Source organism: Erigeron canadensis, chromosome 1 (genome assembly GCF_010389155.1).
Source record: "Erigeron canadensis isolate Cc75 chromosome 1, C_canadensis_v1, whole genome shotgun sequence".
Taxonomy (NCBI): domain Eukaryota; kingdom Viridiplantae; phylum Streptophyta; class Magnoliopsida; order Asterales; family Asteraceae; genus Erigeron; species Erigeron canadensis.
Window position 1 is genome coordinate 26770770 of NC_057761.1, and position 17608 is coordinate 26788377.

Below are 17608 nucleotides of genomic sequence, written 5' to 3' on the forward strand. Positions count from 1 at the left end.
AGAAAGCTTCCCACAAGATTCAAACCAGTTTCCTTACAATATATGGTCATCTATGTTATTTTTTTAAAACTAATGAAAACAACATTAAATCATTTTTTCATTATAACTAATGAAACCAAATCTTATTTGATATTTTTAGAACTAGCACCGTCCAACGGACGGGTCCTAAAACTCGTTACTTATACTTCTCTCCCAACTCTTGTTTTCGTTATTCTATTCTATTATAATAATAATAATAGAAGATTGATTTCCATCATAAATTCCGCTTCAAAAAGAGGACATTAGTTTTTTCTTAAATGCAAATCAACTTTTCAATTAAAAAGAATCTTATATCAAAAAATAGCTAATTACATTAGTGTATTTTTCTTAAATAGAAAGAATGCGTTGTTAGTGATTATCAGATATTGTCTCTTACTCCGTATTTGATTACATTAGCATATTTTTTAACTACATTATTCGCACAGATATACATATATAGCTAATCTGTATGATATATGCATTTAAGACTAGTGTTTATAGGTATACATATAAACTAAACAAGTAAGCATATAATTACATACCTTGCAACAAACATAAGTAATCTTACATACAATACACACAACTTTAATTTTTTCCTACTATAGACATTCAGTCAAAGATAGTTGCATTACAGGAAACTAATCCCTTATTACATATGTGTGTGTATAGAAGAGTATATAGCTAATTAATTAACTAGAAGGAAACCAACGTCTAAGCTAGGCATCTCAGGATTTCTTGAAGATCATTAGTAGGGAAAAGCGTTATACCATATAGGGTGAGCAAAAACCGAACCGGAAAACCAAAAACCGAAAAAACCCGACAAAATCGAACCGAAAAACCGAAAACCGAACGAAATCCATTGGTTTGGTTTTTGTTTTCCAAAAACCGAACGGATCGGTTCGGTTTTCGGTTTCATATGCCAAAAAACCGATCAAAAACCGAACCGAACCGATACCATTATATTTTAATTTATTTTATATTTATATCATATTACATTTATATTTATTGCTTATAATTTGTAAATATGTTAATATATTTAAACTTTTTGTCTTTTTAATGTACAAATCTATATAAATTATATGTTTTAGATGAAAACGTACAATTAAATCAATTTATTTTATAAAAGTTACTAGTTAATGAAACCCGGGTTCAACCCGGGTTTTTAAAGTTAAATTAGTTCTAACCCGAACATTTTCCGTAAATATCGGGAAAAAAATTCGGATCAATATTAGAAAAAAAAACTTGAAAAATTCAAAATTTTAATAAAAAAAGGGTTAATGTTAATGTTGATGACTATTCACTTATTATTATTATTATTATTATTATTACTATTATTCTTACTATTATTATTATTATATTATATATATATATATATATATATATTAAAAATTATTTATATGGCCGGGGATAAAAAAAAGGATGAAAGTTTAAAATATTTAAAGAAAGTAAACATTGAGTTTAGGGTAAAAAAAAAGAAATAAGAAAATAAAAATACAAAAAGTTATGATGTCATATTTTTTTAAAAATTGTGCTAGCAAAGGATGAGAACTTGCCATTTCATTCTTTTTCTAAAAATAGCTTTTGAAAACAATTTTGTTTTATTAATATAAGAGATATCAATTTTAACATCTAAAAAGTATAATTAGTTACTAAAAAGCATATCTTTATTTTAGTTTCTATATCATAGTTCTTTTTTTTAATAATTGAAAATTAAATATATAACATCATAAACAAAAAAGTAAAGTTTTTTTAAAAAAAAAACCGAATAAAAACCGAAACCGATACAAACCGAACCGAAAAACCAAAAAAACCGAACCGAACAAAAACTGAATCCAACGGTTTTGATTTTCTAAAAACCGAATTGATCGGTTCGGAGATCGGTTTTAGCCAAAAATCGATTCAAACCGACCCATACTCACCCCTAATACCATATGTCAATGAACTCATTACGAATATTCCCACAAGGTTATCTGGATTACACTGCAATTGAATAGAATTTTATATCATGTTATATGATCCAAAACTACCTTTACTACCAGCCATGAATTTTATATCATGTTATGATCCAAAAAATTATTGGAATAATGAAAATACCTTAATTTTAGTTTTGCAATAGAATTTAATAGCGTCTTTTTGAGCCTCAAAAATAGGGTCACCTGCCAGCCATGAAGAGTTGTCGATACAGATAACTGTAACCTGAGTGAGCGACATATATATATATATATATATATAGTCAGTTTTGTAAATATAAAATGTATTTATACTTTTAGCCCTCAAATATTTGTAGATATATATATATATATCCAGTTGGATATATCACTTATAAAATAAAATGTTATTAGCTCCGTTTCCCGCGAATATCGTTGTTCCCTTACCTTGTATTTCCTCAACATTCCCTCAATCTGAACAAACTTTTTGATCCAAAATTAATTGGAAAAAAACCTAGAAAAATCATCATTATCATCTTCTTCTTCAAACCTTAATTTGTGTGTACTAGAGAATCACACTCGTAATTATAATGCCATATTAACATTATTAATCAATCAATTAATCATATCAACTAATGTCAATTCCTTCAACGTTAGAATCCGAATACGAATCAATCGATCATGTATATAGAAACCTCCATCAAAACTGCCAAACCTCCCATTCCATCGTTAAAATGCGTAAAATTCCTCCCATTCCCATCCGTCAAAGCCACAGTATGGCTGAAATGGCCGACTGCGATGGAAATGGCGATCAAGATAACAAAAACGAAGAAGATAATGATAACGCTGACGCCGACGACGATGATTTAATTGACGATCGTTGTCTGCTTGAAGAAGATTATATACTTGGTGCTTCGGCCCTTGGTCTTAATCATATTAGAACTTGTTCTGTTCCTTCTCCCCTAAGGGCCGTTTCTAGTGTCATTCCGCCTTCGAATTTAGGTGTTGATTGTAATATTAATGATAAGAGTATTACTCCACCTGCCAGAGATATTCATACAAGACATATTTCTAGGTGTATTGATCCAGGTTAGAAATTTATAACCACCCGAGTCAATTAATTATTATATGCCAAATGCAAGAATGTTCATATATTTTTCATATACATTGATAGATTAATGTTAGTTTTTAGCTAGAGTAATAGTCTAACCTTAGTCTAATGTACAATCTCGTTTCTCCACGAAATATTAAGAGTCTCTATATCCTGAGATGAGAGAATGACGTGCAAGTTTTTGATTGGTCAGCTAGGGTTAGCTACATGTTTTGAACATATTTACTAAGTTCGTGCATACAATAGAGGTTCTGGTTAGTTCGTGAACACAATAACAATTTGTGCTTAGTTATTATGGCGCACTTAACCCTAACAATAATAATGAACTTGTTGTTATTGGTAGAAAGATTAAAGTATATTTCAACGATTGTTTACCAAATGCAACTACATTACTATTACCAATTGTTTTGTGGCAGAGTATCTTGCTATTCTAAGCAAGTAACAAAAAAAACTAAATATTTAGTAGTAGTATATACGAGTGTTTGCAGCAACCAATGTAAGTTTGTATTTACGTTGAAAGTTACTGTTTTAGATAGTTAGTATCATTGTTGGGCCTTTCATATCTGCTGTTTGCCACATTGAGATTGAGGGGGCTATTAAGGTGTAATCTGTTCTTTTTGACATTTATCAATGGTTTTGCTGTGTCTTTTATAGGCAAGAAAGTGTCATGGAGTCAATCTAAATCGTTACGGGTTCTTCCACCTCCAATATGTGGAATGGAGGTAATTTGCTTATTATTGGAGAAAGGTTTGCTGAAAATAATAAGCTTTATATGCCTTTTTCTGCTTCATTGAAACTATAGGTGATTCATATTGGCTTTGTTGTGACTTGTTTCAGAGTAATGCAGCTATTTCCAAAGAAATGCAATCCCCAAGGTTCCAGGCCATACTTCGTGCTACTAGTGGTCGTAAGAAAAGAGTCCCGGATCTCAAGAGCTTATCCCAAGAACTCAATTCCAAAAGCGCAAGGCCTCTGCCATTCTGGAAATCTCGTGGATTTGGTCGTGTGGAGGTATCTTATTGTTCTAATAGTTTGTCTTCTTCCAAAGTTCGTAGCTTTAATATTATTTTTAACCTGTTCACTCTATGCCATTGCAATGTGTATCAAGTTCAGGAGATTTTGGTGATGCTAAGGGGTAAATTCGATAAGCTAAAGGAAGAAGTTAATACCGATTTGGCTATATTTGCTGGAGATTTGTTGGGCATACTTGAAGATACATCAGTATCTCACCCAGAATGGCAAGAAAATTTAGAGGATCTGTTGCTCATAGCTAGAAAGTGTGCAAAGATGGCATCAAATGAATTTTGGTTGAAGTGTGAAAACATTGTTCAGATTTTAGATGATCGTCGTCAAGATTTACCAACGGGTATCCTTAAACAAGTTCATACGCGTCTCCTATTTATACTTACTCGATGCACTCGGCTCGTACAGTTCCACAAGGAGTGTGATTATGAACAAGGCCACAACATTTTAAGTCTTCACCAACTTAGTGACCTTAGTGTCTATCAAAACGTTATAGAATCTACCTACCAAAATATTAATAGCCCGTCAGCAGAATCTAAAGTCGATGGAACTCAAATGGACCAGTTCCATGGAGGGAATCAGGAGAAAGAACAAATGAAAAAGAGTTTAGATGGGGAAACTGACAATGTGGAGGCTAGTACTGCAAAAAGTATTGCGTCACCAAGTAGTAGCTTAAAGATGTCATCTTGGAAGAAATTTCCATTTTCATCAGAGAATAATATAAAAGACCAAGATAATGTTGACACCCCAACAAAGGATGTCCCTGACCAATACAAGCCTAAGGATGACCGTGCCTTACATATTGACATACCAGACTTCCCTGCTGAGGACACGGAGACACCATCAAATTTAGTAAGAGATGGATCGGGAGATTCAGGTGCTCAACTTCATGTAGCTTATGACAGTTCTTTGATCTGTCGTATATGTGAAGTTGAAATACCTACCGTATTTGTGGAAGAACACTCTAGGATATGTACCATAGCTGACAGATGTGATTTAAAAGGTTTAACTGTCAATGAAAGACTGTATAGAGTTGCAGAGACCCTCGAAAAGATCATTGATGCTTGTACACCAAAGGGTGCCGACGCAGTTGTTGGAAATCCAGATATTGGGAGGATATCATCTACCAGTACACCAGATGATTCTGATGAATCGTCACCAACAAAACAACGTTTATCTTGTCAACGCTCCGAAGATATACTAGAATGTGTGCATGAAGCTGACACTAGTTATATGATGCACAACATTCATAGTTTGCCTGATATGTCTAGTGAAACACGTGGAACAGTAACACCTATTACATGTCACAAAGCCTCATCGGGTGGTAGCTTGACTCCGAGATCACCTTTACTAACACCTAGAACGAACCAGATTGAGGTTTTCCTGAGCGAAAGAAAGACCACAACTGAGCATGAAAACTGGCAGCAGGTAGTGATCAATCTGAATCTATATTATTAATTCATATATCAGCGGTCTTCTTATAAATGACAAGCATCTGATTCCTTTTTATTGGTGCTCACTGTTATTAATTTGCATTCATTAACTTTCATCTTTCAAATTACTTAATCGAATCCGTTTAGGTTTTCTGACTTGAGCATATCAATTTACTCTTGCCTATAATTCTAGTGCTTTAATGAATCATTTTATTGGTCTAAAGATTCTGACAACACCATAAAATGGCAGATACACAAATTACTGGAAATTGCTCGAGCTGTGGCTAATATCAACACTAATGAGTACAGTGCATTGGAGATCATGCTTGATCACTTAACAGACCTCAAATATGCTATCCAAGACAGAAAGGTGGATGCTCTTGTTGTCGAAACATTTGGTAGACGAATAGAGAAGCTATTACAGTGAGTAAATTCAATCATTAAACTTATAAAATTGATGCAAAGAACTTGTTAATTCCATATTAGAGATGCACTTGAATTTGCAGAGGTTGAATGTCGAAAATCTACTGATAAGCGTTGAATCAAAATTTGGAACTTATTGCTACATTTTTAGATAGTTTTGGTAGTATTTTGTGCAGATTACCTAGGTATTTATCAAATCTAGACTGATTTGTAATAGAAAACTGAATTTAGTTTCAGTTTTTCATTAGATAAAATTTCTTTCAAAGTGTTACGTCATCTTGGTGGAGACCTTATCTTCTAAAAATATCTGTTTATAGTAATCTCCCGGTTACATTGTCAAATTAATGTGCCAGTGGCTTTGAATGTTAGTTTTGTTTCTGAGATGGCAATGGGAAACCTTTTGACTCATATTTTAACTTTAAATGAAATTTGCAAAAGTTTCGGGTTTTTTGCTGACACCAATAACAGAACAAAGTTTATTAAACTTTGAGGCAATTCGGTCTACTATATATACTGAGAGCAAAGTCATTCTTATAACTTTGAATTTTACTTCAGTTATCTATAAATATATTGAAAAGTTTCCGTTACAAAACAGGGAGAAATATGTACTTCTTTGTGGGCAGATAGAGGACGATAAGATAGACTCATCAAGTAACATGGCCAATGAAGATAGTTCTGTAGAAGATGATGCAGTTCGTAGTCTACGTGCCAGCCCTGTTAATACATTCTCAAAAGATAGGACATCCATTGAAGATTTTGAAATAATAAAACCAATCAGTAGAGGTGCATTTGGACGAGTTTTTCTGGCCAAAAAACGGGCAACAGGTGATGTATTTGCCATAAAGGTAATGGCTTCTTTCACTCTGATGCATTTGTTTTGGCTAAAAGCCTATTTGTTAAAATGAAATATAATTGTGCTTATCAGCATGGCTAATTTCCTTCAAATTCATTCTTTGAGAGTCTTCTTTTTATACTGGCTTTTGTATGAGCGATTAATTATTCGACGCATAACTTACAGTGGTAACTATCCTGGACCTAATATAACAATTCAACTCAGTAACTAGTCAATTGATTTACTGCAAGACCTGAAACTTGACAATCCAATTAGTTTGGCATCTTGGATTGTGAATGGTATAAAGTTCCATCAAACTAGCATTTAGAAAGGCAATAATGTTCTTAAAAATTAGCCTGAAATGGTTTGAGGCATTTCAGTCATCTTCTTACTTCTGAAACAGATCATTTGTTTCCTTACGTAAGAGCTGAAAAAACTTCATGTGAAAACATATCTTCAGGTTTTGAAGAAGGCTGATATGATTCGCAAAAATGCAGTTGAAAGCATTTTGGCTGAGCGTGATATTCTGATATCAGTCCGCAATCCTTTTGTGGTGAGAAGCATAAAAAAATTGCCAGACTTGCGTGTAGTGTAACTTCATATGTTGTTTGACTTCTGACATGAACAGGTTCGATTCTTCTACTCATTCACATGCAAAGAAAATCTGTATCTGGTTATGGAGTTTTTAAATGGAGGGGATCTTTTCTCTTTGCTGAGAACTCTAGGTTGCTTAGCAGAGGACATGGCACGTGTGTATATTGCCGAACTGGTAAGTTTTTAAGCTTTTTTTCTCCCCTCTTAGTTCACGCTGGCATACGGCTACTTTCATAGGCAATGCTTGAATGCTGATATGTATCTTGAATAATCATTTACAGGTCCTTGCGTTGGAGTATTTACATTCTTTGAATATCATTCACAGAGACCTGAAGCCAGACAACTTGTTAATTGGTCCAGATGGCCATATCAAGGTCATGATTTCTGTTCTCATTTATGATATTACTTGCATCATGTGATTACTGATTACTCCTTTGATAAGATTGCAAAACGAGCATCTCGGATGGAATCATTAAGGGCCAAAATGAGTGGTGGTTAATAGTATGTATTAAATGGGCTGTCTTGGGTTTGGTTTGCTTTGGTTTAGCTTGGCTGGTGCAAAGTAAAATGATCACTTTGTAAGTTTTTCCACAAAAGATTATTGGAGTCAGTATGATTACTTTAATAATGAAAGACTTTCAACACATTAACCCGCTTCTCTTTAGCTAATACTTGTTATGTTTGACTCATCTATTCGTGTTGAGATAAATAAACAACCCAAATTGACCAATTCATAGGTAGTTAGGTAATTAATCGTATAAGTCAGGCACATTATAAATTGTCAGAGTGTGTCAAGTATGACTACAAAAGTTATATTATGTGACTTATGTCAGTAACAATATTATTTTGCTAAACTAGATGATTTAGAAGGTTTTATGAATTAGTACAGTTCATATGATTCGTCTAGTCTCCCTGTTAGCTAACTGTGTTAGTTTTACGCTTTTAACCTGTAAGTGATAAAATATAACCTGGATTGACCCATTCATAACTTTTTAGTTTGAACAACCTGGATTAGTCCATTTACGGCTAAGTAAGTTCAAACTTCAACAGTTCAACCTCTAGTTAAAATGCTTACTGATCTCAAAATTTTAATAAACATTACAGCTATCAGATTTTGGGCTATCTAAGGTGGGTCTCATCAACAGCACCGAGGACTTGTCAGGATCATCAGACTGCAGGACCCCTATTTGCAGAGAGAATGAAGTTACATTAGATCAAAGAGAACAACGTCAAAAACATTCAGTTGTTGGTACCCCTGACTATTTGGCTCCTGAGATACTTCTCGGAGTAGGACATGGTTGGAACTTTAAATCTGTGTTTAATTGTGCACCTTTTACAACAATAATGCATTTCTGCTGCGTACTGATCTTGCAACATTCCTGTTCTTGTAGGTGCAACTGCTGATTGGTGGTCTGTTGGTGTTATTCTTTTTGAGCTGCTTGTAGGAATTCCACCTTTCAATGCAGAATCTCCTCAGGTATCAAGTGAAAATTTCATCAGTCGTGTGATGTCAAAGTTACAATTGTACTAACCGAAACTTAATACAACGAAAAATATTTGTGAAACTTGTAACGATTCTTCTTCACCACTTGCCATTATTTTTTCATGTGTATGATACAATGATCAGTTACCAAATACCAATAACATCTTTCCATCATGTAGATGGTATACATTTTTACACATAGTATCTGTTATTTTTGTACAGCAAGTTTTTGCCAACATTATGAACAGAGATATACCATGGCCCAAGATTCCCGAGGAGATGAGCTATGAAGCGTATGATCTGATTAACAAGTAAGTTTAAGGATTTAAATCTGCACGGTTTTTATGTTTTTGTTGTTCATCAAGTTTAAGGATTTAAATCTGCACGGTTTTTATGTTTTCGTTGTTCATCAAACATAGTTATGCAAGTATTACAGCTCTGGTGCATCATTTAAAGCAAACAAGAACTAGCATGATATCTGTTTTCTATGTTGATATTATTCTATGGAACTCGCTCAAAACTTGCATAAAATCGTCCTCTACTCAAAACATAAACTTTTGCCATATCTCAGGTTGCTGACTGAAAATCCAAGTCAACGTCTTGGTGCAAAGGAGGCTGGAGAAGTAAGAACAATTTCTCCTGTCGTGATACATTTGTAACAAAAAATTTGTAAGAACTCATAAAATCATCTGTATTTTTTTTTATAAACAGGTAAAGACGCACCAATTCTTTGAGAATATCCACTGGGACACACTTGCAAGACAGAAGGTGATTTGATTGTTGATATTGATAGCATAACTCACTTGATTTATCATTCAGTTCCTATACTTTCTCCTTACAATATAGCTTGGTTGTACATTACAAGTACTATGATAAGTGGCTATTCTGCAGGCCACATTCATACCTTCTGCTGAAGCACTTGATACCAGTTATTTTATGAGTCGGTATATCTGGAATCCTGAAGATGAGCAAGTCGATGGAGGTAGTGACTTTGATGACATGTCTGGTACAGGCAGCACAGTTGATGATAGCTCATACTCGAACATGGTCGATGAAGAGGTACATTTATCCCTTCTTCATGATGTCATCACTCTCTGATCTTATACTGTTATACCAAACAACAGATGTTAAAAGCCCTTTACCCCGAAAAACAGCAGAGATGACAATTTCGAACCAATTGTATAAAATTGGGTCAATCTACATTTTCTTTTTAATAACGGATTAGCTGAGTTGAATGCCTAACTGTTTTTGTTTCTAATCCGTTGGTTCTTTAAGCAGGCGGATGAATGCTGTAACCTGGCAGAATTTGGCCCGTCTTCTCTCAATGTTAATTACTCATTCAGTAATTTCTCATTTAAGGTAACACTTTTTATATCATGAAATACACCCACCCTTTTCTCCTTTACGAGACACAAACTTTATACTTTTTGGGTAGTGCTCTTATAACCAGGGTACTCAATGCTGCTAAGCCAAGGAACTTTCACTTTTTAATGCCACACTTATACTTCAACATTTTAACCATAACTTATAGACGTGGCAATTTCAACCCATTAACTAATGAATGGGTCGATTCAAGTCATATCGCATCTATGCGGGGTCAAAAGTGTATGGTCAAATGCTAACTACTAACCACTAACTACTAACTCACTGTTAAAAAAAAAGGGTATCGTCGAAAGTTAAGCATGGCATGAAACATAAATGGTTTGTCGTCCAATGTGTAGTTATAATAATCCATAACAATCGTTTTTTCAGAAAAGTTATAATATTATTTTGGGTCTTTGTAATCTATTTCACACATCTACAAGTTTGGACAAATAGTGTTTTGGATCACTTCAACCCATACCTGAAAGTACCCTTAACCAACTCCTTGGATCCACCCATTTTGCCACCTATAATTCTTTAGGATTTAAAGACAACTTCAAAGAAAGAGAGCTAAATCCTTTTCTTTTGATGATCAGAACTTATCGCAACTAGCCTCTATCAATTACGACGTTCTAGTAAAGAATGCTCAAGACTCGGTAGAAGGTTCAAAATCAGCAGTGCCATAACAAGAAAATGTTGTCCATTACTTTGTCTTAGCTGGCCTGTATACTTCTGCTCCTAGTCATCCTGTTTTACATTCATGGTGCATAGATCCGTCGATCTCTCAAAGGCCAATAAATGAACTCGTTATCCTGCAAAGGATCCATAGTCGAGACTCATGAGATTGATAGGCATTAATCTTCTACGTCCTAGGAATTACTCCCTTTGTATAACGTAGAAAAGGTGCAAGTTTTCATTAAAATCAGGCTCTCGATCTTGTATATATTCTTTCTTTTCTTTTCATTATTCAGTATGAAATAAAAAATGTGCATTTGAGTTCATCCGGAGTTTAGACTTGACCTTAAAGGCAAAAAGAAATTAATCAAAGTAGTATTTCTCTCAAAGGTCTGGAATTTTATATTGTCAGATCAAATTATATGCTCGTAAAATGCTGAACGACGTATTTCTTGATTGTCACGAGTTTATTTAGATTTCACAGTCGTAAAATGGCATCTCTATGATTATCAGAAAATTTTAATATATTAAACCATTAAAAAAATATGTTGTCTAGCTAATTAGTTATTCCGTTCAAATCTAACATCTTATACTCGTTTTCATCAAATTCAAGACATAATATTTGTGTAGGGGATAACTTGGATGATGTTAACATTATTTTAGTTGGATGATGTTAAGTGCTCTCACAAACCATTAAAATCATGGGGGCTTTTTGACATGTGTAGAAAATGATTTAAGTGAGTTTGTGAAAGCAACATTATTTAACAAAGATGATGTTAACATCATAAATCATTTCCCATTTGTGTAATTCTCTGCTTTCTTAAAAGGGTAAATGCCAAAAGGGAATATATGCTTTCCTGTTAGTCCTATACATAAATAAATTCATACACACATACTTTGTCTCTCTAGTTTTCACACCTCCAATCAAACATAGCAACCTTACAACATTACACATTTCTCATTCTCTCCATTTTCTTGCTCGTCGGATCCACCGCCACTGAGAAATCGTCGCTCGACTTCATCACTTCTTCATGCACAACAACCACATACCCTACATTATGTGTTGAGTCTCTTTCTCCATACAAAACAATCATCAAACACAACCCGGGTCAGCTGGCCCGGGTTGTGTTGAATAATCTTCACACTAATGGGTCTTTATGTTTCAGTTTTAATTAGATCAAGTATGTCTAGTTCTAGTCTTTAAGTTGGAAAGTGTCTAAGTGTTATGTTGGTCCTGTTAGTCAAGTCGTGTCATTAGAAATTAAATCGAGTCTAGTATCTTTATATCAATGTGATATAAAGAGTCAGTATGTTTAATATTCAGTTCCTGTACGTTTCTTTATTCTAGGAAGTTAGCACTTTACTTTGACAAAGTCACAATATGGCAGTTAAGTGGAGAAGTGGTCCTCCACGTTTTGGCAGTATAGGATGACAGTTAGTAGAGTTTTTATTGAAAACAAATCTCTCCTTTCTTACTTTCTATAACAAATCGTTTCTCTCATATATAAAGTACAAAACCAGAAAACAAAAGGGTCTTAATCCCCTTCACGTGGTATCAGAGCCTTATGGCTCGATCTTAGCATGTTAAAACGGCATGTTAGCAAGTAGAAACAGCAAGATAGCAAGTTTATAAACCGGTTAGCAAGAGCAGCAAGTTACAGCAGCAGGCAGAAAGAAAAACGCGCGTAGCAGAGAAGAAAGATAGCAAGAACAACAAGAAATGTCGACAAGTAATAAGAGTTTGATTGTACGTGACCATGAACAAGCAAGTGTCCCACTTCAGTGCCCAAGGCCTTTGGAAGACGATGACGGGAGAAGATGAAGATGAGAAGAGAAACTACACCACAAAAGCCATAATCTATAACACTCTTCCTGATAATGTTCTTTTGCAAGTTGCTAAACACAAGATGCACAAGAGGTTTGGAAATCAATCAAGACTTAGTGTTTGGGAACCGAAAGAGTGCAAAAGGCAAGACTACAAACATTGAAGGGCGACATGGAGAAACTAAAAATGAAGGAAGGTGAGACAATCAATGATTTTGAAAGCAAGATGGGTAGTATAATTGAGAGGTTCAAGTGTCTTGGCATGTGCATTGATGAAGAAGAAGCCGTTAGAAAGTTTCTCAATTTGGTTACAAAGAAATACTTACCGATTGTTTCTTCTATTGAACAATATGGCGATATTGAAAATATGCCACTTATTGAAGCCGTTGGGAGACTAAAAGCATATGAAGATAGGCTTGACGGTTTTGAAGACAAAGAAGAAAACCATAACCAACTTATGTTAACACATGGAGAAAATGGTGGTAAGCACTATGGACAAGGTAGAGGTCGTGGAAGTGGACATGGTAGAGGTGAAAAAGGACGTGGAAGAGGTCAGTTTGATAAGAGTAAATTTAGGTGCTATGAGTGTGGAGAGTTCGGCCATTTTGCAAATGAATGCACTAAATGGAAGGGTAAGGAAAAAGAAGCTAATTTGATCAACATGGATGATGATGAACCGGCTTTGCTTTGATGAAATAATGGGTTGATGTCAAGATTATAAGGGTGATTGTTGGATAATCTTGACACTAATGGGTCTTTATGTTTCTGTTTTAATTAGATCAAGTATGTCGAGTTCTAGTTTTTAAGTTGGAAAGTGTCTAAGTTTTATGTTGGTCCTGTTAGTCAAGTCGTGTCATTAGAAATTAAATCGAGTCTAGTATCTTTATATCAATGTGATATAAAGAGTCAGTATGTTTAATATTCAGTTCCTACACGTTTCTTTATTCTAGGAAGTTAGCACTTTACTTTGACAAAGTCACAATATGGCAGTTAAGTGGAGAAGTGGTCCTCCACGTTTTGGCAGTATAGGATGACAGTTAGTAGGACCATATTCCATGTATGTATGGCTATATATAGCCGTGTATGTATTTGTTTAAGGAAGTGCAGTTTTTATTGAAAACAAATCTCTCCTTTCTTACTTTCTGTAACAAATCGTTTCTCTCATATATAAAGCACAAAACCAGAAAACAAAAGGGTCTTAATCCCCTTCAGGTTGCATTGTCAGTAAGTTTGAACCAATCCTAGTCGGCTCAAACTTACTTACAAAAGCTTACAAGATCCAATGGGTTGAACCCTGGTGAGCATTCCGCGGTTGGAGACTATTTAGAGGACGTTAATGATAGTGTGGACCGGGTCAAAAACTCAATCAGTGAACTAAAGAATGCGGATCGGGTTAAGGGTCAGGAGTTTGTAATGCTTATGAGTAATGTGAAGACATGGGTCAGTTCAGCTTTGACTAACGAGGATACTTGTATGGATGGGTCTTCGGGTCAAGCTAGGGATGGCCCGGTCAAGAAGTTGGTTAGGGCCCTGATCACTGATGTTGGACATGTTACTAGTAATGCTCTGGCAATAATAAACCATTTTGTTGAAAAGCATAGTTAATTAAGTGGGGTCTAGTGGGTATAATTTATTTATGATTTGGATATGTTTCAAGTTTAAATGTTTTTTTTTTGTCGTGTAAGGATTCTCTATTTTTTTTTTTGTCGTGTAATGGTATAAGTTTTTTTTTTCACTTAATATTTTATATGATAAATGTTCATTTGAAAACTAAATTTTATGTAAAAACTAGAAAACTGGTTAAGACACAGTGTGATCTGAATTTAACACAATGTGTTTTAATTTTGTTTCTGTAAAACACGATGTATTTTTATTGTGTAATCTAAAATACGTTGTGTTAAGTTTTAAACTACAATGTGTTTTTGATAGAGTTGTTAATCAGAAAATTGTTCAAACACACTGTGATATGAACTTAACACAATATGTTTTCGAAAAACAAATTAAAAACACATTGTGTTAAATTCAGATCACAGTGTGTTTGGCCAATTTTCTAGTTTTCACGAAAATTTTAGTTTTCAAATGATCATAATTTTATATATCTAATAACTTTTATTTATCTATATAATAGATATGTCAATTGAAAATATAAAATAAAACATAACACTTAAATGTACACTTATACTTGTACTAGCTAATTAACTCGGAATTTTTAATAAAAGCTTTATAAATAATGTTTATTTAAAAATAACTAAAGTTTTTTTTTTTTTATGTTTAATGGAATTTAGTATGAATAATAATGAATGCAATAATAATCAAACACTATAAATTAAATACTAAATTTATGGTAATCTTATGTGACTTATTGATATATTTTGTTGTATATAGTTATATTTTTTCCCTTTAAACTTAAAAAACAATATAATATATTCACTTATCTATTTAATGATATATATCTTTCTTAAATTAATTATAATATATAATGTTTAAGGTTAAATAATAAAATTATAGAAAGTAAAAAAAGAAAAAACAAATATGATATCATAATTTTTTAAAAACACTTGTAGGAAGGGACATGAGCTTGCCACATTGGAAAAAATATTCTAGAAACAATTCTCTTTTATTAATATCTATACTATATTATAAAGCAGATTTTTCCTAGATTTTCAACATTAAACTTGAAATTTTCAATATTGATTTTAAGCACTTCCCCAAAATGCCCTCCTATCTATTCTATATTTATCTAAAATAACTATGATACCCTTTCTCTCTCATCAAATCTCAACCAATCATCTTTTTTCTTCCTCCTCCATAAATCATTTATTTCTCCAATTCATTCAAAATCTTTTATCTCAAAAACCGTACATCAATAAATTATAAAAATTGTATGGGTGTTCTTAAAATTTTAGCTCTTTCATTAGAGATGTCATTCGATATACTTTCGACAAATTTTTAAATCAGAGGGCGGAACCCGTATGGCTAAGGCATTTGACTATCATACTCTATGACATATCAACTCCTATAACCTATCATACTCTATGACCTAGGTATCACCCCACCATCTCACCGCCGCAACGCGCGGGTACTTGCTCTTGTACTAGTTAATAACTCTGGGTTCAACCCGGTCATTTTAATTAAAACTTTAAAACAAACAATATATATATAAAAAATGTATGTAATTTTTGTTATTTAAATATTATAAATTGATATGAACATAATGAATCAACAAATACAATGATATATAAAATAATAATACCTATTTCGTTAATAAGAAATAAAAGGCATTTCATAACATTATATAGAAAATTTTAAATTTTGTTTTCCAAATAAAAGATTAAGAATTTTAAATAATCATTAAATGGGGTTCTTTTAAATATGACATCATAAATAAAAAAAAAAGACCTTTAAAAAAATATAATCTTTCTTAAAATAATTTTAAAAAACAATCCTTCTTTATTATATATAAAGATATATATATATAAGAGATTATGGAAAATGATTAATCCTTTTAAAAGAATGATCTAAAAATTCTCTTAACTTTAAATGCAAACATGTGGCAAAATCAAAAGGCATGATTAAAAAAGAGAATTAGTGGATAACACATGTCTCCTTTTTATCTATATCTGTAATCTATGCTATCTATACTCCTTATTAAAGATTATGCACCCCCTCAAAATGAAAAGTGTTACCAAAATGTCACATGCGAAATTACCAAAATGTCCTTAATAAACACCCCACCATGGAAGGGTTTTTATAAATTACCAAATTTGCCCTTAATGAATTAATTTAAATCCTAAACCCTTATCTTGCTAATTTACATTCTAAGTCCTTATCTTATAAAATAGTTCTATTATCTTAACATCAACTTACACCACTCGACACCAATTGTCGATGTCATCACCACGCGTCACCAACCCCACTATACCGTCGTCGCCGTTACCGCCGCCGCATTGCGCGGTACCATGTTCGTATTATAAAGCAAAAAGTCATTATCTAAATTTAAGTTTCAACATTTACTTTCCCAAAATGCCCCCTATATATTATATATTTACCTAAAATAACTATATTACCTTTTCTCTCTCTTCAAATTTCAACTAATCATTTTTTTTCTTTCTCCTCCATAAATCATTTATTTCCTTAATTCATTCAAAATCTTTTTTCTCAAAAACCGTACATCGATAAATCATAAAAATTATATGGGTGTTCTTAAAATATCATGCTCTTTCATTAGAGGTGTCATTCGATATACTTTCGACGAATTTTTAAATCTAAGGGTGGAGCCCGTACGGCTATGGCATTTGGCTATCACACTTTATGACTTATCACATTCTATGACCTATCGCACTCTATGACCTATCACCCCACCATCTCACCACCGCAATGCGCGGGTACTTGCTCTCGTATATTATAAAGCAAATTCTCTCTGTCTAAATTTTAAGTTTCGACATTTACTTTTTCAAAATGTCGCCTATATATTCTATATTTATCTAAAATAACTATAATACCATTTCTCTCCCCTTAAATCTCAACCAATATTTTTTTTTTCTCTCTCCTACATAAATTATTTATTCTTCCAACTCATTCAAAATCTTTTATCTCAAAAAACCGTACATAGATAAATTATAAAAGTTCTATAGGTGTTCTTAAAATTACATGCTCTTTCATTAGAGATATCATTCGATATACTTTCGACAAGTTTTTAAATCCGATGGTGGAACCCATACAGTCTAGGCATTTGACTATCACTAACTATGACCTATCACACTTTATGACTTATCACACTTTATGACCTATCACCCCCACCATCTTACCACTGCAACGCGCAGATACTTACCCTCATATTTTAAAAAGATTTTTAGGCTGATATTTGAAAAGATTTCATTTTCCTTATTTTATATATATGAT

The 17608-nt window shown here is 33.2% G+C and overlaps 2 protein-coding genes across 2 annotated transcripts; both read left to right on the forward strand.

Annotated features, from left to right (window-relative positions):
- The first annotated feature begins 2581 nt into the window (after nucleotides 1-2581).
- Nucleotides 2582-11150, forward strand: LOC122588320 (probable serine/threonine protein kinase IRE). Its single transcript, XM_043760433.1, has 17 exons — nucleotides 2582-3035; nucleotides 3712-3779; nucleotides 3895-4068; nucleotides 4171-5508; nucleotides 5764-5936; nucleotides 6532-6781; nucleotides 7229-7321; nucleotides 7397-7537; nucleotides 7644-7736; nucleotides 8467-8659; nucleotides 8754-8839; nucleotides 9068-9156; nucleotides 9417-9468; nucleotides 9557-9613; nucleotides 9737-9904; nucleotides 10124-10204; nucleotides 10804-11150. The coding sequence occupies exons 1-17, from the start codon at nucleotides 2582-2584 to the stop codon at nucleotides 10891-10893; spliced, it is 3600 nt and encodes a 1199-aa protein (XP_043616368.1). The 3' UTR covers nucleotides 10894-11150.
- A 2586-nt stretch (nucleotides 11151-13736) lies between these two features.
- Nucleotides 13737-14311, forward strand: LOC122588330 (21 kDa protein-like). The gene is made up of 2 exons (XM_043760442.1): nucleotides 13737-13763; nucleotides 13952-14311. The coding sequence occupies exons 1-2, from the start codon at nucleotides 13737-13739 to the stop codon at nucleotides 14309-14311; spliced, it is 387 nt and encodes a 128-aa protein (XP_043616377.1).
- Nucleotides 14312-17608: the final 3297 nt, after the last annotated feature.

Coding starts and splice junctions, on each gene's coding strand:
- LOC122588320 (XM_043760433.1), top strand. CDS start 2,582: ATGTCAATTCCTTCAACGTTAGAATCCGAATACGAATCAATCGATCAT. Junction 3,780..3,894: donor CTCCAATATGTGGAATGGAG/GTAATTTGCTTA, acceptor GACTTGTTTCAG/AGTAATGCAGCTATTTCCAA. Junction 7,322..7,396: donor CAGTCCGCAATCCTTTTGTG/GTGAGAAGCATA, acceptor TGACATGAACAG/GTTCGATTCTTCTACTCATT.
- LOC122588330 (XM_043760442.1), top strand. CDS start 13,737: ATGACAGTTAGTAGGACCATATTCCAT. Junction 13,764..13,951: donor TTAGTAGGACCATATTCCAT/GTATGTATGGCT, acceptor AACCAATCCTAG/TCGGCTCAAACTTACTTACA.